At 48.5% G+C, this 22,127-nt stretch overlaps 1 protein-coding gene and 1 pseudogene across 4 annotated transcripts in view; both read left to right on the forward strand.

Annotated features, from left to right (window-relative positions):
• Positions 1-22,127, forward strand: part of KATNIP (katanin interacting protein) — a 172,274-nt gene that overhangs the window by 92,300 nt on the left and 57,847 nt on the right. For all 4 annotated transcript variants that reach the window (XM_036226067.1, XM_036226065.1, XM_036226066.1 and 1 more), the window contains 5 exons: positions 12,027-12,199; positions 13,170-13,232; positions 14,591-14,700; positions 16,220-16,325; positions 20,917-21,132. In XM_036226067.1, the coding sequence (XP_036081960.1) occupies positions 12,027-12,199; positions 13,170-13,232; positions 14,591-14,700; positions 16,220-16,325; positions 20,917-21,132 (668 nt within the window). The remainder of the gene's footprint in view (positions 1-12,026; positions 12,200-13,169; positions 13,233-14,590; positions 14,701-16,219; positions 16,326-20,916; positions 21,133-22,127) is intronic.
• LOC107506157 lies at positions 16,332-20,910 on the forward strand (annotated as a pseudogene).

Genomic DNA, 22,127 nt, shown 5'->3' on the forward strand with positions numbered 1-22,127 from the left:
AAGACCAGGAGAGGGCCTCGGTGTTGGGGAGACCTCTACGGCTTTGCAGATGGGGCTGCCGTGACCTGGTTCACATTTTAACATGATCCCTCTGTCTGCCACATGAAGTGTGGCCTGTCGGGAGCTGGAGTGAATGTGAGGTGACCAAAAAGAGGCTATTACGGGATGGAGGGGATGCTGGCTCGGTCTCTGAGCGGTGCCAGTGTCTGGATCCCAGACAGTAACCGGGCTTGCTGAGGAATCCATTGTAAGCATGTGACTAGTTGTGACATTTTATCCTGAACAACCTGGGACAAGAACCTGGGTGGCGAGGAGCCTGTCATGATGAGGCAGGAGAGCCGAGACTCAGCAGTGATTGGAGGGGGGGGGACACTGGCTTGTTACTTGGCTGGGGTAGGTTCCAAATCTGTGCCACTAGCAAAGGAGACTCAGGCAACTGGGGCTGGGGGCTGGGTCTGGGCAAGCTGCGTAGTGCTGAGGCCCTGCCCCTCTGCCCCCCCGCCCATGGCCGGTGGGCTGAGGCCTGCCACCCTGTGCCGCCTCGCCAGGAAGTGAGCCCAGAGCTGCAGCCAAGCAGTGTCTGCAGGTGGGGCATTGCCCACACCCACCACCACGAGGAGCCAGGACCCGTCCAATGGGCAGAGTGACGACCAAACTGCCTCCTGGGGACTTGGCAAACACCAAAGCCTAGGTAGAGGTGGAGAGGGAATCACTGTCGAAGCAACATATGGAAAAAGGCATGTCAAGGTCACAGCAGTTGACAGAGTTAAAAGGGGTGTCATTTTTGTAAATAGTGGAGATATTGTATATAGGGATGAAGAGGAAGATGTAACATGTAAGGTGTCAGAAAAATCTGGTGAATTTTAGATCGGGTTTTGTCAGATGAAGAGCTGGGAAGGAGGGGCAGCGGGAGGGAGGGAGAGACATACGAACAGGCAGACAGACAGAGGGACGGTCTCATGGGACAAGACAGAGAGGGACGGTCTCATGGGACAAGACAGAGAGGGACGGTCTCATGGGACAAGATATAGGCCTGGGTCAGCACTTGGAGCTCCAACAGCAAGCGGAGAGTGTGGGTGGCAATCCCGTATGACATGGTTTCTTTTATACCTCGACTGGCTCCCCTGGCTGCCGCTCAAGTCGACAAGACTCCAGTCTGTACTGGTGTTCACTCTACGTGAAAAATAAAAATGGCTTTTCAGAAAGTTCCTCCAAAACAAGTTGTTAGAAAGAAATGGAACCCAGGCTAGATCGCGACTGCTCGGGAGACCTTCCGGCGCGCCCGGCGGGGTGGGAGCAGTGCGGTGGTGGCCGGCCGTCCTGTCCCTCCACGAGCGTGCCACGGTCACGAGACTTCCCACATCTGAGTCATCAGGCAAAGAGCCAGCTCGTGTCAAGCACTGAACCAGCTCCCAGTCCGTGTTTTGCACACGCAAATGTAACCTTTAATTTAATTATCCAAACAATCCTATGCAGTAGGTACCGCTATTATCAGCACCATTGTACAGAGGAAACCCAGGCACAGAGAGGTTAAGGAATTTGTCCAAGGTCACGCAGCCATTAAGTAGGGAAGTCAGCGTTTAAGAACCTGACCGCAGTCTCTGGTCTTAACCACTCCACTGCATGGTTCCTCATGTGCCAACTAGAATGTCATTTGCTTACTACATAGCCTCATCAGCCTAATCCTAAGTAATAACATGCCTAAAAATCACAGGTTTGAGTCATGTGTGATATTTTTTCTAAAGCTCATTAATATAAACATATAACTATTTTTAAAGTTAAATCGTGTATCAGCTGAAATCTTTTTGAATACTGTATTAGTTTCCTAGTGCTGCTGTAATGAAGGACCACAGTCTGATTGGCTTAAACAGAGTTTCATTGTCTTATAGTCCTGGAGGTCAAGGTCAGGGTGTCTGCAGGGCCATGTTCCTTCTGAAGGTACTTGAGAAGAATCAGTTAAAGGACCCTCTCCTAGCTTCTGGCAGTTCCTTGACTTCCCAGTCTTCACATGGCGCTCGCCTGCATGCACACCTGTCTCTGTGTCCAGGTTTCTCCTCTTTATAAGGACACGATCATCGGACTAAGGCCCACCCTAACAACCTCATCTAGACTCAATCATCTGCAAATACCCTAATTCCAAATAAGGTCACACGTACACAACATCTTTTGAGGAGGACACAGGTCGACCCTTAAAACATACCGTCATGTACAGCATTTTGAGTAGAGCTTAATTAATTAAAATCTGCCTTTCTCCAAAAAGTTCTGACATATTCTAACTAATTACAGATGGTATATAGGATAAGACTAACAAATATGTGAGGAAATGAGTATGAAGAAAAAACAAAAGGAAGAAAAATACGATGAACAAATGAATGCCTGAGAGAGTCACCGTTGCGACTCTGAGCTTCCTGGCCGCCATGGCGAAGAAGCATGCATTCACATAAAAATGCGTGTCACCAGATTGCCGGCTGTCCTTGGAACTTGGTTCTGAGAGCAGTTCGTCCAACTGTTTCCTTAAAGAGGACACTGATGTAGTGGAGTCTTCATTTTGAATGAGTCTGGGCCTCAGGCTTTATCTGTATGCTTGGCTCCCACATAAGCCAAATTTGAAGAACTGAAAGTTGAAAACCCTGGCATGGTCACCACCCTCACACTGAGAAGGGATTACAGCAGAGCCACCTGTAAAGTGAGGATTAGGTTGTTGCAAAGAGTGCAGGGTGGCCAAAGCTATTCTTGGAAATCCCTCGAACTGATGATTATGTGCAGCACACATGGCTCTGTATAGACAGCGCCATACAGGCACCTCACCTCTTAGTGAGTGCTAGAGAGTCTCCTCCAGGGCGGGAACAATCACAGCTTCTTGGACTAGCCCCAGGGGAAGCAACTGGCTTTGTTTATGGTCTGGGTTGCAGGGAAATGGGTATGTTTAAACTCTGGCTTTATGCAGAGGGCCCTGGATGTTCACACCTCCACAGGCCTAAGGGACCCGAGACTTCCTGAGAGGACAGTAGAATCGAACCAGCTCACTCAATTCCAGGCAAAATCTGAACTGCTTACATGCTTTGCCTTAAGTTTGTGGGGGCCTGTATTGCGGGGGGGGGGGGCATATAAAAATCAGCCTTTTTATATCTTCCCAGAGAACTGAACCTTTTATCACCACATGTTATCTCTTTTTCACTCCAATAACGCTATTTGCCTTAAAGTCTACCAGCTTTCTTTTGGTTAGTGTTTAAATGGTATATCTTCCATTCTTTCACTTTCAAACTTTCTCCTGTAAGCAGCATGTAGTTATTTTTTATTTTTATCCTCTAACGATCTATGTGTTTTAATGGACACATTTAATCCGTTTACATTTAATATAATTGCTGACATATTTGAGTTTTAATCTACTATCTTATTATTTGCTTTATTTGTTCTGCCTATTTTGTGTCCCTCTTTCTCTCCTTTCTTGCCTTCTTTTGTATTGATTATATTATTATTATTATTCTCTTTCCTTTTCTCTTAGCTTGTTAGTTATACATTCTTTTGTTATTCTTTTAGTCATTACCAAGAGATTGTAACATGCATTGTTAGTCTATTAGAGTCTACTTTAAATTAGTAAGTTTACCACTTCTCATTCAATGAAAAGGACCTTACAACTCTGAAACCCCATTTACTTTCCTCCCAACTTAAATGCTATTGCCATGTATTTTAATTCCCTCTAGATTTTAAACTTCACGAGGTGACGTCATTGTCATCATTATTTTACACAGTCAGGAGTATTTGGATTTGCATGCATTGTTAATCTTTCTGTGCCCTTCACTCCTGGCTCTTTCTGGGTCACCCTGGCTCTCAGACTGTAGTTGCAAGTTTGTCACCAGTTCTTCTCAGCTTGCCAGCCTTGCAGCAGCTCTTATCAGAATCAGCGGCTCCTTAAGGGGAACGCCTCCCAGGTGCTGGGCTCCCCTCTCTGGGTTTCCTTCTCCTGCCTGCTCTCGGCCCTGTAGTCCTTCACAGTCCTGTTTGCCCTCCATGCCTTCAAACAGATGTCTTTTTCCAAACAGGTTTTATAATATTTGGTCCAGCTTTTCTAGTTATGCTCCAAGGAAGGGTTGGTCCGGATTAGCTCGTCTGCCATTACCAGAAGTGTAACCTATCGCCTGCATTCTTTAAAGAGTTATTTCTCTCCTTGCCCCTTTTTCTTTGGCTGGAATCATAAATTGAATTTGTACCAATTAAATATGCATGTAATGCAACTCCATGAGAGCTTAATTTCTCTCTATCGCTATGATTGTCCCTGATTCTAATGAAAGGGCCTCATGTGCTGTGTTTCTCCGGTCTCTATCCATTAGCCTTCTGAGAAACTTCTAGAAACCTGTCATCTTCTTGAGGTTGAAAGAACATCAAATGTCTTTAATGTGAAAAGTTTACTGCCTAGGTTTTCATAGTACTCTAGGGAAGTGATATATCTGAATGACTTTTCCCAGACAAACTATCAACCATAGAAATAAAGTAACACCCCTCAATGTTAGTGAATTAGAAGACCGTGACAGGCCTGCACTTAGCATATCTGTCAGGAAAACCTGCAGCAGAAAGACCATTCTACCAAAGTCTAGAGTCTCGTAATATATTGGTGTTCATTATTAATAGCTAGTGTCAGAAATCCCAACTGGCTGAAGCAGTAAAGGAAAATGTATTGCTCACAGACCCAGAAAGTTCAGGACTGTAGATTTGACCTCAGGCATGGTGGGATCCAGGTGCTCAGATGATATCACCAGGAAGCTGCTGCTTTATCACTCAGTTCTACTTTCCTCTAGTCCAATGGGTCTCAAACTTGCATGTATATCAAAATTATTTGCAAAGCAAATTAAAACACAGATTGTTGGGCCCCGACCCCAGTTTCTAATTCAGTGCATATAGGGTAGAGCCTAAGTATTTTAATTCTTAACAAATTCCCGGGTGATACTGATGTTACCAGACCAGGGACCATAATTTGGGGGACCCTCTCTGATCTCAGGCATGGCTTGGAGAGGGTCCCCAGCAGCTCCAGGCTCGCTCCCTGTCACCCAAGGCTCAGCAACCCCGGGGGAAGGAGACTGCTTCTTTCCTAATAGTTCCAGCAGAGTCCAAAACCAGTTGTCCCGGAGCAGATCTGCAGTCTCCAGTCTCCGTGATCAGAGAGGCAGTTCTCTCATTGGCCAGGCTGGACCAGCAGTGGGGTCAGATCCATCCAAATCACATAGCCTGAGAAGAATAGGAAAGCGGTGGTTCCCTGAAGGAAAGCCCATGTCCTGTGAAGGTCACTGTTGCTGGAAAGACAAAAACAACTGCTATTCATTTCATATAAAAATTAACCACACATGACATTTCACTACAGACTCTTCTGAGGCAGACTATGGAGCAAAGGACTGGAAGATCCGAGAGGAAAGTGTAAAAGTCATTTAGTCAGGGTGGTTGCGGGGATCCTTGACTGCCTTCCCTGCACATCGTGTGCATTCCTAGGCTGAAGAAGAGACAGCAGCAGAGGGTGAATATCAAGAGTCACCGACAGAACCTGCTGTGGAGAGGCCCCAAAAGAAGCTTTAGGTGTGAGAAGAACACAGGCCTTTACGAGCTATGTGTGTCAGCTGTTTATTGCTGCCTAACAATGTAGCTTAAAACAACCACCCTTTTATATTGCTCGGGAGTCTGCAGGTGGGCCGGGTGGTGCTGAAGTGAGCTCATGGGTGGCTGGTCTGTATGGTCTCAAGTGGCCTCACTCCTGTGTTTGGCAGCCCAGCTGGCCCGAGGACCTCAGCTGGGACAACTCATCTCAGTTCCACATGGTCTCATTATCCAGCATGTGGTAGTCTCCAGGCAGCCAGAGAGGACACGCCCCAATGAGTAAATGTGGTGTTAAGATCCTGCTTCGTCATGATTGCCGGTGGCCTATTGGCCAAAAGAAGTCACTGGGCTAAGCCTAGCTAGAGAAGTAGACTCCACCTCCTGATGGGAGGTGCTGCATCATCACAGTGTGAAGCGGCACACGTCGGGGTGGGAGGAATGTATGGCCATGTGTCACGTCTCCTATGCCATGGACAGCATGTGGCCTGATGTGGCCGAGCCATCTTGCAATGCATGAAGGCTTTGGAGTACTCAGGTACTCGGTACTCAGGTAGCACATTGTCCTAGGGCGCAGCCTCCTTCCCGCCTCTCAGGTGGATTTTAGGGGTGAGTGTGGGCACCTGAAGACAAAACAGGGCTACGTCAGCATTTCGCTGGACCTTTTGCCACACAAAATCATATACAGTTTCAAGGCACCTGACAACAGGAACTGGGGGTACACTGTGGAAAATGAGGACTTATGCCCATCTAAAGGGGGCACCACTACCCAGCTCTAGCTTATGATTGTCACAGGAATGCCAGTCAAGGGGTGTATGTTTTTTCAAGAGGTGCCAAGAATCCCACCCAGTTTTTCTCTTTTCTAATAAAAAGCTTTGCCTGTATTTCCAGTTTTGAAGAGCAGCCATGAAAGTCACACAACACACATCTGTAGGCTGGCTTTGGCCTGTGAGCTGCTGGCTAATGCTCTCTTACGCGAGACCCCTCTTCTTGGATTTAATATTTGCCATTTCAGTGGCTCCACAGGTGACCTCAAAGGCCCTTGCATGTGGAAAGGGGTAATTTGGCTGAGACCCTGAATCTGAGCTTTTCTGGTCACAGCTGGTGCCTGGGAACCAGTCGCCTGGCTGGTGAGCTGACCAGCAGCCCCGCATCCTCATGTCTTCTTGGTGACACGTGTTACATTCATGGTAAATCTCCTGAATGATACGCTTTGTTTTTTGCAAGAGAGATGAAGCCAAGTCTCAGTGAAGCGAAGAGAAAGTGACATTAATAGAAGAAGGATGGTTTTCAACCAGAAAAGAGCCATTTGGGATAAATTAAAATGTGCGATTTGGCTTTTGCTGGTGGCACAAATTTATTGTGTGAATAAATCCACACTCTCCAGATCTATGATGAGAATAAATCCACCCTCATGTGGTATGCAGGCCAGTGCAGTAATGGCTCACCCGAGTGAGCAATGAGAGCTTCAAGATGAGTTAAAAGGTGGTCACCTCGTGTGTCGTGGGGATTGCACAGTCATCACAAGCCAGTCAGCAGAAATGTGCTTCGGGAGGACACAAGCACCACGTACAAATGCTTCTGGGAAGCCACGGGTGGGGAGAGCATGGGTGGTAGAGCTGCGGAATTGACCTTCGCTGATTTAATTTTTAAAAGCGCCTTCTTAGCATAATATGACTCTAAGGGCACAGGCAGTGCCCGAAGAGCATTCCCTCCCAAATGAAAGATGCTCAGGGCAGAAGGGTTTGTTCAGACAAAACTGGACCTCGCTGAAAGAAAATGTCTTCTTCAATGTCCTTTTCCAAGAAGAGGTGAGTGTAGGGTTGTGGTGACCAAGGACAAATAGTTATCTCAGGCGCGCTGGTCTACCCCAACCCCAGGTCAATGAGGCATGTGGGGGCAGTAAAAAGACCAGGGTCACCACGCAGCTCTTTTTAAACTGACTTTTAAAATGCTCTGTGTGAGAAATAGAGAAGGAGCTAGTGAATTCAGGCACTGCCTGAGCTTTCCACCGATGCCGGGTGTGCCGCCAGTGTCGGTGAGCTTTCCACCGATGCCAGGTATGCCCGCCAGTGTCAGTGTGCTACGTGAGTGCACGACCTTCGCCCCTTGTTCATAGAATCATGTATAGGACTCAAAAAGGTCAAGTGATGGAGGAAACAATACCTTTAATGATATGCACAATTACAGAGGTTGACAAGGTTTGGTGTTATCATTTTCCATTCATTCATTTGACAAAACCATAATGCCAGGTGCCGTAATGCCTCCTGAAGCAGCATGAGGCCCGTAGGCCTACCTGGCCTCGGCGCCCCACGAGAGCCAAGCCCGAGACCGCTCCAGTCTCGCTACCCACCACACGTTGCCTCGCTTCCTCATTCCAGCCCCACTTGCCACTTCTCAGTGTGCCAAGCTCTGCCTACCTCAGGGACCTGGCACCTGCTGCTCCCTTGGTCTGAAACAGACCTCCCATACGGGTGTTCTCAAGGCTCAAGGCCTTGAGGTCTTTGCTCAGATGTCACCTTCCCTGACCGAGTGTCTCAAATGGTGTCCTTCCCCTCCTGGCATCTCCAGCCTTTGCCCTGCTTTGTTTTCCTTCCCAGCACTCATCACCAGCTGCTGGTATGTCCTGTGCGCGCCTGCCTGTTCCATGTCTGTCTGCTCTGTGACTGTGGGGTGTGTGAGGACAGGGGTGTGCCTGTCGCACCTACCTGTGTACCCCTGAGCCCAGAGCGGTGTCTCGTTGCCCAGCGTGGCGCGGGGCGAGAGCCCTTGCCGTTAATGCCTGTGCCCTTCCAGGAACCGTTCTGCTTGCGGCTCCCCTTGGGGTGAGCATATGTTGGCACTTCAGCATTTTTCAGTTCCAGCTCCAGTACAGTGCAAGGCCACGTCCTTTAGCTTCCTTTCACTCCTTTATCCTTCCCAGCCCCTTCGGAGACCTGATCTTTTTTTGCAGTGAGTGAGGAAGATCCCAGGCTGACCCTCAGCAGCCTTTTACCTGCCACGTTTCGATCACAATAAAGGTTCTCACTTCCATCAGCTTGTCAACCCCAGCTCTTTCCAGCTCGCACCTTCTGTGGCCGGCGTTTGCGTTACCTTCTCCTCCCTCCAGCTGCAGAGCAGGCCAAGCAGCTGATAAGAAGGGCAAGCAGGAAAGCCGAAGCAGCCTTGACTGCAGCGAGCAGCATCCTTGGGTCACTTTGCCAGCAGCTCATTACTTTTCTGTCCCCAGGAGGAGTACTGGGGCAATGACAAGAGTCCATCAAAGTCAGAAAATTACCCGTCGCTGTTTAGTGCCCAGGCCAGCCATCCATAGGCGTGCGAGGATTCCTTTGGGTACCCTTGACCCTCCTGGGGAAGCAGCCGGACTCTATTAAACCAGCCCTGGGGCTCTATTAGCCTTCATGTTTCTTAAAAACTGGAATATGTTATGAACAAATAAAACTCAGGGGATTTCATGTAAATTTCTTATCCAAGCTTGGAAAAAAATGGCAACACTAGGAGCATAGCCCTGTACGGCAGGCACTGGCTGGAGCTGGGCGTCGGCTCCTCACTCTCTGTGGCTCAGCCCCCATGTTCAGACTCAGTCAGAGTGTCTGCCCCTGGTCCCTGAGCACTTGCATGCACAGTCCCTCTTCTGAGTGCCTAATAGAAATTGGAATCCCCTCGTTTCAGCTTAGCTTTTCCATGAAATCCCATAGTCCCCATCACCCAGTGCCTGGCCGTACCAGAAGCCAGCCCAGGGGAGCTGCTGTGTGTTTCCTTCTCCCTCTGGCCAATTCAATTCTCGAGGTTGCTACTTGAACTCTATTCAGACACAACATTCTAACAGAACATAGCGGGAGGGTCAAGTGCTCCAACAGGAATCTCTAATTATCAGTGCTGGTGGTTGGTGGTTTACTGATGGTTTACTGAAGTCATGAGGATGGAAGGATACTGTTTCTCAACAAGCCTTATACCAGCCCTCCCACAAACACACACACCGGCCCCCAAGAGGTCAGACCTGTAAATTCCCAGTTTATTAGAGGTCAACATTAATGTCACAATCTTTGATTTTATCGTTAAATGGTACAATCCGGTTGCCTGTGTTGAATTCTGGTCTCCAACCCTGAGCTCCCTCCTAAATGCCAGACTCGTGTGCACGTGCACTCTGATACCAACATCACATCTGGGACCAGCCTGTCCAAACCTTTGCTTCTAAACCTGCCCCCTGGGGACCCCAGCCCTCCCCCGCTCCACTGAAGGCAGCTCACTCCCTACTTCCTCAGGCCCAAACTGGAGTTGTCCTCGGCTCTGCTCTTTCTCTCCCAGCCACGTCTACACTGTCAGGAAATCCCGCTGGCTCCATCTTCACCGTGTACGGGGAATCCTGCCACAGTCTCTCCCTCCTCCGCTGCCGCTGTGCCTCCCACTGCACAACTAACTGGTCCCCACTGGTCTCTCTGCCTTCGCCCTCACCTCCCTTCAGTCTGTTCTTCACTCAGCACCTCAGTCAGATCCAGTTTTCCCCTGCTGTAAATCCTTCAGTGACTCCCCATTTCACTTGGAGTAATGGGCCCACCATGTCCCCCAGGCCCTTTGTGACCTAGCCCTCTCCACCGGCTCCCAGGCTTCCTCTCATCCCATTGCCTTTGCTCCCCCCGCTCCAGCCCGAGGTACCTTGCCGCTCCAGGGACAAACCACAGACCTCTCACTTCGCCCTGGTGCCGGTCCACACTTCCTGGGTGCTTCGTGACACCTGCCCTGCCTCCCAGCACTCCCCAGCTCCCTTACGCTGCTTCGCTAGTCTTGTTTTTCTATACACCTTATACTATTTATTTTTCTGGCTATTGTCTCTCTCCCCAAGGGTGTGTCCCCAGCGCCAAGAACAGAGCCTGGCACAGTGGCACTCAATAAATATTTGCCGAGGGGATGAAATTTAGTAGGTAAAAGCCTCTTTCAATATCCCAATGTTGAGTAGTTCTTTAAGTGGAGGTTTTTTTGGTTTGTTTTTGTTTTTAAACAGAAAGAATCCAGACATAAGTGATAGAGAGGGCATTACAGTGAGTCCCATGTGTCCATTTACCAGCATTGGCAATAGTTCATTGATGGCTAGTTTCATTTTCTCTACACTCCTGCGCACTCCCCTAATGATTATGAGGCAAATTCAAGCCATCATATCATTTTATCTGTAGATACTTTAGTTTCCCTTTTTTTTTTTTTACAGCTACATAGTACTCCACTGGGTAGATATACCATAATTATTTTATTCAACTAGTCTTATTGGGTGCTTTTTGCATATCACTTTATTCTTTATAAAACAAATTTTCCACTATTGGAGCCCCCAGAATGGACTGCAGTTTTGCAATATTTCTTTTTCTTAAATTGAGGAGTAATTTCTTTGTTATTCTTGTTCCTCATATAAAAACAAAATAAGCAAAAATATTTCAAAATAACCATCATTCTCCATGATATTATATATTATTCCTTATAGGTACTTTGTTAGAGGGTTAATTTTTAATAACTCATTGATACAATTTCGTGCTTAAAGGAAAGTTACCAGGATAGTACAAATGACACTCCCATAAACCTTTTGCCGACCTTCATCAGGTGTTAGCATTGCCAGTTGCTTTATACTTGCTATGTGTGTGTGTTTCTTGAATTTTGGGATTAAGTTGCAGACATCATTCCCTTTTACTCCTGACACTGTAGTATGTACAGTAGCCCCTCTCTGTCACAGGGGATTGGTCCTAGGACCCCCCCATGGGTACCAAACTCCAAGCATGCTCAAGCCCCTTATGTAAAAAGGCGTAATATTTGCATCTAACCTATGCGCCTCCTCCTGTATTCTTTAAATCACCTCTAGGTTCCTTAGAATGCCTAATGCAACATAAATGCTATATCAAGAGTCGTCATTCTGTATTGTTTTGGGAATAATGACAAGAAGCAAAAGTCTGTGCATGTTCAGTACAGATGCAGCCACTGTAGGCCAGACTGTGTAGCACTCATCTGACCCCGTGGATGTGGGACCCGTGGATGTGGGACCCGTGGATGTGGGACCCGCGGATGTGGAGGGCCGACCGTATTTCCTCAGAACATGGGCATTCATTTCACATTACCAAGTGCACTTAAGTTGCGAAATTCAGGATATTTAGCATTAATACACTACTGTCAGCTAAGCTACAGACTACATTCAGATTTTACCACTTGCTACAACAATGTTCTTTACAGCAATGTCCTGCCACCCAGGATCCTGCCCCAGGGTCGCCACTGCATTTGGTTGCCATGTCTGCCAGTCTCCTTTAATCTGGAACCACTCTCTAGGCTTTCTTTGCCTTTCATGACCTTGATGTTTTGGGAAAGTACAAGCCAGTTGTTCTATAGATTGTTCCTCAACTTGGGTCTAATAGTTTTTGAGCCACATCCCAAGAATTCAGTCTAAAGGAGGACCTCCTGTTTTCTGCCCCCAGGACCTGGAAGCCGTCGAGAGAGGCCCCTATCAGCAACCCGAAAACCAGTGTTGGAGACTGAGGACCGAGAGGAAGACGCCTCAGCTGTGCTCAAGGCCATCCAGGTGGAGAACGAAGCCCTGCAGAGGGCAATCCTGAGCAGAAAGGCCGAGCCCTGCGCCAGCCCACTGCAGGTACAGTCATGGGCAGCAGGAAGGGATAGTGGAGGACTTGGCTACTCAGGGATCAGGTGGTGAGGGAACACGTGGTGAGGAGAGAGAAACGTCGTAGGCATCCCTGACCTCACAGTCGATGCACAGTCACTCACTGACCTGCCGAAGTTCCCATTTCCTCCACCTTCTTCCCATTTTTTGTTTATGCAGAAAGCCCAGGTTGGATGCTAGTATGCGTCCCAGCCTTGCTGATTTCCCTGTAAACCCTGATACCTTAGACTGGAGTTACAAACTGTGGGTCAGAGAAAGAATGGAGTCAGCGACAAACTCTGGCTTGTCTGGAAGGATCTTCCCCCAGCGCATGAACCTGGCAGGCCTCTGCGTCCTCACCACTCCCTGCCTTGGCCTCCTTCACCTGTTCGGGAAACCACCTGGACCCTACAGCTGTTAGACTTTGTGTCCGCTGCTTTGGGCTTTGAGCAGCAGACAGGAATGGTGGGGTAGAGCAGGGCCCACTGGGGAGCCGGAGGCCTTGGACATACCTCGGTGTCCTCATCCTTTCTCAGAAGCGTGTTCCCTGACTCACCTGCTGAAACCCTCTACCTTAGCTCGTCTCACCTGATGCTCACGGTAACCCCGAAACAGGCAGGGCTTGTTTCATCACCCCATTTTATAGATGTGCCTGATGGCGCCCAGAGAAGCAAGGTGGCTTACTCAGGTCATGTCTTTGTAAGTGGCCGAAGTCTGCCTGCCTGAAAGCCTAGCACCCCATCCTCACCACCAGTCGCTCCCCAGGCTCTGCAGCGGCCTGCTCTTTGACATGTGCTTTGAGGAACACGTGTTGTTTGTTTTCTGGGAGCTCGGCTTTGCCACAACATTTGTGGCTATGGGCTTTGAGACAGTCCCTGCGCCTCTGTGCCAGTCTGTCAGTGAAGTGTACGCTGCGGATGGTTTTGTTCTGCCCTCATATCATGTGCTGACATCATTCCAGGACCCTGAGGGACCACCAGCAAAATCGTGGACCAGTCTGCTGAAGGAGGACGAGAGCCCTGAGGTCAGTGAAGGCCTGAGAGCAGCAGCGGAGCCCCATGCCGCAGCACCTGATGGTCTCCAGGGAGCTTTCCTCACATAGCCCCGGCAGGTCCCCACTGTGCTTCCTGAGCACAATGCCATTCTCCCAGTTCACAGATGGGAGAACCTGGCTGGAACGACTTGTCCAAGGTGACGAGTTGAAGCCAGCCAGGCCTGCTGACTCTAGTTCCTTGTTATGTATCTAAGACAACGCGAAAAAACAGATCTTAATATTCTGAATAAGTAAATTATAGCTATATCTATCTAGGTCAATTAGGCCTATCTCAGCCAAGACAGCCCCAGCAAATATGGACATGAATTAAGAAAATGCCCAGGAAAGTCCTGGGTAGGTTATGCACAGGTCTGTGCTGTGTGCTCAGAATACAGGTCACATTAGCCTCTGGCCTCATGGAGCCTGCAGGCAACAAGCAAATAAAGCCATAAATAAACAGGTGACTTCAGAGAGATGACAAGAAAAGCTGACTGGGTGTAGGGAGGTGGCTACCTCTGACCAGGTGGTCTGAAGAAGTCCCTTGGAGGACATTCCATTTGAACTGAACCCTGTCTACTAAGAAGGAGCTAGCCAGCAGCAGGAAACAGCGTTCCAGGTAGAAGAACTGGGGGAACGCTTTGAAGTGGGAATGAGACGGCTCAAGCCAGGAGCAGGAAGAAGACAGGGTAGGAGAGGAGGGAGCACTCAGCTGGGACTGTATGGAGGTCGGGGCAGTGCTCCTGAGCACTGTAGTGGTTTTCTTTTTGTATTCCTCCCGCCTGTTTTATTATGTCCTGGTCACCTTTAATTGTCGCCAGAGGGTATTTCCGGTGGGTCCGATGCAACACTACCCACCCCGTGCTCCAGGATTTCTGGATGACCTGACCTGTGACCCAGAGAGCTTCTAAAGACTCGAATCATTTGCAGATAGAGAACAGAGTGCACTTCTAGTTTAGACGATATATGAAAAAAGTGGGGAAGACAAAAAAGACCTAATGATGTTACTGGAATTCTCCATGGAGTCCTGTTACTTTGCAGCAAACAGAACAAGGATTGAATTGAGATGTGGAAAGGTGTTGATGAGAGGAATTTTTCAATAGCTCATTGAAGCAGATTATTTCCTGGGACCTCCCAGGTCATAAACTGAGATCCTGTCTTTTTGCAAAGTTCGCATGAGGGGATTCTTGATCTCATCAGCCCCAGGCAGCTGCTGTCACTCATTCCTGGTCCCTGCTTCTCACAGCGGGACTGACGGCCTACAAAGTGTGTTCCTTTGACCGTGGCTCTGCTGTGTCTTGGGCCAGGAGTGTTTCCTCAGACATCTGTTTAATATGCTTTTCCATCGGCAGCTGCTTCCCATCACCGTGGTGACCAGCCTGCCGCCAGAGCCATCCAGGGCAGCAGGGGGAGCCAGAGCCGTCAGTGAAGCCATTGACAGAATTGGCCTTTTGGGGAGCAGGTACTTATCAAGACGACTTCAAAACAAAAACATGAAAACCCCAACAATGCAGCCGTGAGGATCTATTAACTGAGGTTTTTCTTTGCTTTTCCTATGTTACGCCATCCCATCTAAAACTGCCCCTTTAGACTGTATCCTCCCTCATCCCGCCTCCAGCCCCGAAGCTCAAAATCAACTTGATTTCTCTCAGGCAAATGTCTCTTTGTTTGTTCAGTTCAGTCCAACCTGTATAAATCTCCAAGGTTGCAGACGGTGGTGAACTTGTTTCCAGATGGCCCAGGGGGTGGGGGTGGGGTGAGAGTGGCCCAAAGCAGTGTCCTTTGAACCTTCTTTTTCTTTTTTCCTCTGTTAAAATTTCTGCAAATGCATTATTCTCTTCCGTTAATACGTAGTATCAGTTATTGGAACTGTCAAGTTTTATTATCAAAATAAAGACTTTCCTCTAGTCTTCAGGCAAAATCGATCTTCAGAAAACTCTGCCAGGTTGAGCCTGTACTTACTAGCATGCATTGGCACACAGCCATGCTTCCCCGGCCACTGTGCAGGGCTATGCGCACTAGGGGCTGTGCAAAGTGCCGTGCCTAGCCGAGGGGCTAGAGGGGTATCCAGCCTTAAACAGCTCAGGTGGGTGCATTTGCAAACGACACTCCGCTGGGTTTGGAATGTCCTTGTCCTCAGAAAAAAAGAGATGCAGAGCAGTCTCTAGATCAGGGGTCAGCAAAATTTTTCATTAAAGAGCCAGGTAGCAAATACATTATTTAGGCTTTTCACTTTGAGTTTGTTTTAACCCTTTAAAAATGTGAAAACCATTCTTAGCTTGCAGGCCATACAAATACAGGCTTGAGGCTGCTTTTGTCCTATACCTCCTCTGACTCCTCTTCTAGACCGTTACAAGTTATCAGTCAGCTTACGGAGGTCAGCTGGCCATCCTGCCCCAAGCCATTACTTTTACTTGCTCTGATTTCATTACTAATTTTACAGTTATTTATAAAGGGAGAAAAACGTCCCGTGTGCGCCTTTGACCTGTATGCGTGGTGACCCTTGAAGAACATGGGTTTGAACTGTGTGGGTCCACTTATACACAGATTTTTTTCAATAAATATACAGTTGGCCCTCCATGTCCCTGGATTCTGCATCTATGGATTCAGCCAACCAACTGTATCTTTGAATGAGGGCAGAGAATCCACAGATGCAGAGGTTCAACAGTATGCATTGCTCTACACCATATTTTATAAGGGACTTGAGCATCCACAATCTTCAGGGGTTCCTGGAACCAATCCCCCATGGATTCCGAGGGACTGTAGTTAAGTTTTGGGCGAGTCAAAAGTTAGATGCAGATTTTCAACTGTGCAGGGGCTACACCTCTAACCCCCGTGCTGTTCAAGGGTCAACTGTACTTTCTCTTCAAATTGTTACATCCCTCTGAGGTAGAAAACTAAGTATGGTGTCCTCCATGGGAGTATTTTCTGTCGTGTAGCATTTGTTTCTACCTGTTTGCTAAAACAAAGTCACATTTCAGACAACAGCAGAAGCTTCTGAAAGTCCTCCAGGCCATCGAAAGTGACTCTGCCCATCTCAGCCAGGTGGCTTCACCAACTGAGGAGGAGCGATTGCCGCCTGCAGAGGTGAGAACCTCTACTTATGGGGATGTCCAGATGCTTTCGGTTTCTCACCTGAAAGCCGAGGTTGGGAGGGCCCCTTGGTACAATCATTTCTATTTCAGTGGGGATTGCTCTGATGGTGGTACACTTAGCATCTTTCCGCCGAGTCTTCACCTTCCCTCCTTCCCAGCACAGAGACATACCTGTGATGGAGAAAAAGGTTTCAGCAGACAGAAGCCTGTCCACATAAGAGGAAATATAAATAGCATCTAAGCCCAAAAGGAAATGTCTGGTAATCAAGAAATGCAAGTTAGGATTCCAGAAAAAAACAGTGTGGTGTGAACGGAACGTGGGGAAGCGAAAGAAAACAAGGAAGTGTGGGACCATGAAGCGAATGCCTCGTCTCAGAGGTTAGAGGCCGAAAGCACAGGATAGATTACAACCTAAAAAGAAAGAAAAGGAAGATCCCAGTGAACTCAAGGAAAGAGAAGTCCCCCAAACTCTTCCTGCTTATTCTTCTAGTATAACACGCAGTTGGGCCCATCTTACTCCATCCTGGTTGATACCAGCCTTATCAACTTTTCCATTAAAGCTGAACTGGGCTTAGTGCCAGGTGGATTTCTTGCCTACCTGACTGTGTAATGGCCAAAATTGAGAAATCGAGGCAGAAGTATCGAGTGGCTCTCAGGATTGCCAAAGATCCAAGATTTGAACGGTTACCATGCATTCATAAAGGAACCTATGCGGGTGACTGCTGTGTGCAGAGAGGAACTGAGCACAAGTGTTATGCTGTGGCCCCAGCTGGCTGGGACCTTAAACGCGGAATCAAGGAAGGTCCCTGGAGTTCCCATCACGTCTATTTCTAACCTTAGGCACAGCACTGAGCGGATGCCAGATGATTACGGAGCTTCTGATTCTTAGAAGACAAAGTTCTTCTGCTTTCCTTTAACCAACTTTTTCTGTTGCCAGTTTATTAAACATGCTATATAGCATGAATTATTATTCCACTCACTGATTTGCTCTGTTATGAGCTGAGTACGGTTAAATACACTCACTTTTGATGTTGTTTTGAAAATGATATTTTGTGTCACTTAAAAATTTGTGGCATCTTTTTATAAATCTGATGACTGTTCACAAAAAAATAAAAAAGAAACGCAGACCAGCGGAACCTTAATGTTCCATTGGATATCTGAGTGAATGAATTATTTTGATGGTAACCTCTAGTGCTGCCAAGGTTACAGTAAAACTGGCGGTCTCGCCCTGCTGGCGGCAATGTAAATGGGTGGAACGTTCTTAAAAAGCAGAAACTCTGGTCTTCGGAAGCGCCTTAGAAATGCTTATGTCTTCCAGCCCAATAATCCCACTTCTTTACGCTAAGGAAATCACTTACCACCCCACCACCCCCCTAAAAAAAGCTATAGGCACAAATGTTCCTGCTTCTGAATCACTGGAAGTAGTGAAAATGAGAGATAAAAGCAGAAATAACATAAATGTCCCATAACAATGAAGTTAATCAGGAAAGCACGCTATGTCCGCAGGATGCAGTGGGGTAAAAGGATGGGAATTATCGCTGCGGAGATTATGAAGGTAGAAAACCTCAAGGCTACAAGGTAACTAACTGCAAGGGGTGATGCCGATCTCCATCGAGTCCAACATGGTCGCAACGACGTGCAAAGGAATGGCCGTGTTGCCGGAGCTGAGACACGCGCTGCAAGGGGGTGGGGGGGCGCCCGGGCGCTGGGTGCTGGGTGCTGGGTGATTCCTTTTTATGGAAAGGTGTGTGTGCCGGCATATCCTTCTCAACGCTTCCTCCACCCGGGCCCTTCTTAGAGTTTTCTTATTTGATACGGTGGTCACCAGTCTTATGATTGTTTAGTGAGGACTTGACATGAAGCCTTCCCGAGCCACGTGTAAGACTCATGTGACAGCAGAAAGAGCCCTGCACTAGCCTAGACGAGTTTCAGCTTTAAGTGTGACAGTATCATTTAAGGGTCGTGCAACCTTAGACAAGCATCTTAAGCTCTCTGGTCCTGGGAGTGAATGGCTCTTGAATTGGGTAAATAATCTGCAGCCCGCAGGGCACTGTAAAGCCTGGGGCAGGGGGTAGGGGGCTGTGAATGGCTCAGTGCCTGGCACAAGGCAAAAGAGAACTGGAACATATAAGTTAACAATTTTCTTTGTAGAAAAATCAAAGCTTTGTTCCTTCCCCTCCCCCAGCATGAAAGTTGCTTTCTTAACTGTGAAGATCCTAAATGTGGTGAAACTTCAGTCACATTAAAAATAGCCTGGTTTGATCGAGTCTCCTTATAGGGGAAACTGATTTCTACAACAAAGGGAAGAAAATGATAGTCTTGTAGTAAATGCTTCGGATGGAACCAGGTGGGGCTTGAGCCAGCAGCTCACGGTGTCTCAGATCCCTCTCCCCATCATGCCCATCCCAGCTTTGCTTTCTTCCTGTGACCCTGCGGTAGCTGGAGTGGTTCCCACCTCTCACCCTCATGCCCTCAGACCCTACAGTCAGGAGAGAAGAACAGTCCCCCCAAACAGGCCTGAGATTGGGTCATGTGCCCATCACAGAGCCACTCCCTCTGATGGCCCAGGGGACAGGACACGCTGATTCCTTGGACACGTCAGGCTCCTCCTCGGGGTGGGAAAGGGTCCATTCTCCTATGCCTCAGGGATAAGGAAAGAGAAGGGGTGATTTCTTCCAAAAAAAATCAGGGGTCCTGGTGAAAGAGGGCCAGTGATTGCCAGGGACCAGGAGCCTCCCAACCAGCGTTTGCCTCGGGTCTTGTGGCAGGTCCCAAATCAATTCAGAAGTAGGAGTGGCCATCGAGTTGCAACACTGACAAGTTGTGACACTTCCTCAGTTAATAGACCCTTCAGCTTCTTCATTTAGGAACTCCGCTGCAGGAATTTGCACGCTGTAGATTGCACTGGGCGTGAGATCCAGCAGCCCCTCTGTGAGGCAGCTCACCTCCCATCTGGCCCTCCTCCCTACTGCCAAGAGCCAAGGTGAACCGCGCTGCTTCTCACGCCTCCTGCAGCATTCACCTGGCAGTCGAACCCTCCTCACGAGCACGAGCTCATTAACCTCCCCGTGCCTCCACTTGAGCCAGGCCAGTTTAGGTTTGTCACCATCCTCCAAGCCTGGGATTCAGGCCCGGGGCAGCGGAAGGCTCAACCAGGGTCCCACACAGCCCCACACAGCACAAGACAAGGAAGTGGTGAGGTCTGTGGGCCGAGCTAATGAAAACAGGCCCCGTGTTCTTCTGGGAGCTATGCGCTGACCTCCCTCCCTCCTCGTCCCCATTCCCATCGCGTGGCAATCAAAGCTCATCCAAACACATGCTGAGAGCCAGAGCACGTCTCGCTGGCTATTAATTAAAAAAATAAGCAGGGAACAGTTGCCGTTCATTTGCTCAGCTCCCTGCTCACAGAACCGTTGCAGATTACCAGTGCTAATTAACAGAGGCCATGTGCACGCAGGGAATGCGCCATTTCACGAGTGACTGATCCGTGGTGACCAGCACTGCAGTCAGGGCCCGAGGGGCCTCAGGAAGCCATTCCGCAATGTGGCCATTTATCGATGACATTCACGCAGCCTCTCCTAGACTCGACAGCCTACCCATTGGCATTAAAACCAACGAAGGAGAGAGACGGGAGGAAATGGACGCTTACAGGGTATCACGAGAGTCAGGACTGGTGACAGGGGCTGCTCTGGTGTCCACCTCTCGCTTAAGTCTCGACTACGGGACTGTCAGGTAGATGGTGTCATCTCCTGGTCCCCAGCTAGGCTGAGGGGTGCCACGTGACTTGTCCAAGGTCTTATGTTATCTACTGTATTGTTTTGCTTGGGCTGACTTAACAAAATACCACACGCTGGTAGCTTAAACAACAGAGATTTATTTTCTCACACTTCTGGAGGCCAGAAGTCCAAGATCAAGGCATTGGCAGGTTTGGGTCCTCCTGAGACCTCTCTCCTCGGCGCATAGGTGGCTGTCTTCTCACTGTGTCCTTACATGGCCTTTTCTCTGCAAACGTGCCTCCCTGGTGTCTCTCCAGGTGTCCAAATTTCCTCTTCTTATGAAGACATTGGTGAAAATGGGTTAGGAACCAACCTAACGGTCTCATTTTAACTTAATTACCTCTTTAAAGGCCCTGTCTCCAAATATAGTCACATTCTAAGGTACTGACTGGGGTTATGGCTTCAGCATATGAATTATGAATTTTTTTTGGGGGGAGCATACAATTCAGCCCATAACACCTGCCCTATTCAGCAGAAGTTACGACTTGCCTATAGGACATGAACACTTGTGATAGTGGGGGAGGGATAGGCAAGACGTTCAGACAAATGTGATGTCTTTAAATCATTTTTGGTTATTTGCAAACTCTTCCAGGAAACACTGAGTGCCAGGGTAGACAGCAGCTGTGTTTTAAATTCTTTACGAATATGAGCTCATTTAATCTTCATAGTAACGGTATGTGGCGAGTGCTATTTTTATTCTCACTGTACAGATGGGGAAACTGAGGCACCGAGCGGTTAAATACCTTGTCGTTCAGAGGAAGAGCTGAATTCAGCCTGTCAGGTTTTATTATTTTTCTCTTCTTTAAGGACCAGTTGAGAACGAGAGCAGAAGAGCTAAAAGATGCCACCTACGTAACAATGGAAATTCTGTCCAACTGGGGCAGTGCGTCATGGGTGGGCCTCACAGAAGTTGAGTTCTTTGACCTGAACAACACGAAGCTTTATGTGTCGCCCCATGACGTGGATATCCGGAACACGGACATGCCCGGGGATCTGGGCCTCCTGGTCAATAGGAACTTATCTGTAAGTGGAGGGGCATGGGAGTGAGTCTTGGCCTTGTACTTTGATGCATTTCTCTGTCCACAATAAGCCCAAGAAGAGGTATGCGTGTAGGGACGGGAAGAATGTAACCTTTCGGTCGTCCCTTTGGGCAAAGTGGGGAGAGGCCTGAGGGAAAGGTGTAGGTAGAGGCCTCCGCACCGTCCCATGAGCTCTTTCCCAGAGCCCTGCTCTGTGGGTTTTTCTTGGGTAAGGAGGGCAGGGAGGAGCTAATTCACCCCCTTTTATCCACCTGCAGTTTATCACAGTCACCACCAAACATGAGACCTCGGGTCCCTGAGGTCGATGCCCTCGTTTCGTAGGTGAAGAAACTAAGGCTTGGAGAAGGGCTTTGAACTTGGCCAAGGTCACACAGCTGGAAGATGGTAGGGCCAAGTGCACATCCTGCCTCACGGCCCAGGGCCCATGCCCACACCTGCTCAGGGTCCTGCTTCCCTAGGGATCGGAGTACGCGCCCCAAAATGTGGAACGTTCTTTTCCTTTAAATAACTAATAGGTTTGGGGGTTCATTGTTGTTGTTTATGTGTTTTAAGAAAAGCACTGGCATTTTCTCTTCCTGCCACCGCAAGGTGGACACGAGACTGTGAGCTAACCTGAGACAGACCACCTGGCAATGCCACCTTTGCTGTGCTGTGCCTCAGCATCATTCACTGCCATCTCTGGGAGGGGCCCGGGTGACCTGGCATCAGAAGTTGCCTCTTGGCCCTGGAACTGGTTGAACAAGGGACTGGGCAATAGACAGACTTTCTCTCGGGTGCTCTTCTGTAGCTTTAAAGTTTCTCGCCATGGACACGTTATCTATCTAAATTTCCTTCCATGTACGTGTAAAAAAGTATTAAAAATGAAAGGAGTTACCACATGTTCAGTTCTTGTCTGTGCCAGGCACGGACGTATAATCTGATTTATACCGAATAGTGCACAGGCCCGAGGAGCACAAAGGCCTGGGTTCGAAGCTTTCC

This window comes from Rousettus aegyptiacus, unplaced genomic scaffold, assembly GCF_014176215.1.
Source record: "Rousettus aegyptiacus isolate mRouAeg1 unplaced genomic scaffold, mRouAeg1.p scaffold_m13_p_8, whole genome shotgun sequence".
In the NCBI taxonomy this organism is placed as follows: Eukaryota; Metazoa; Chordata; class Mammalia; order Chiroptera; family Pteropodidae; genus Rousettus; species Rousettus aegyptiacus.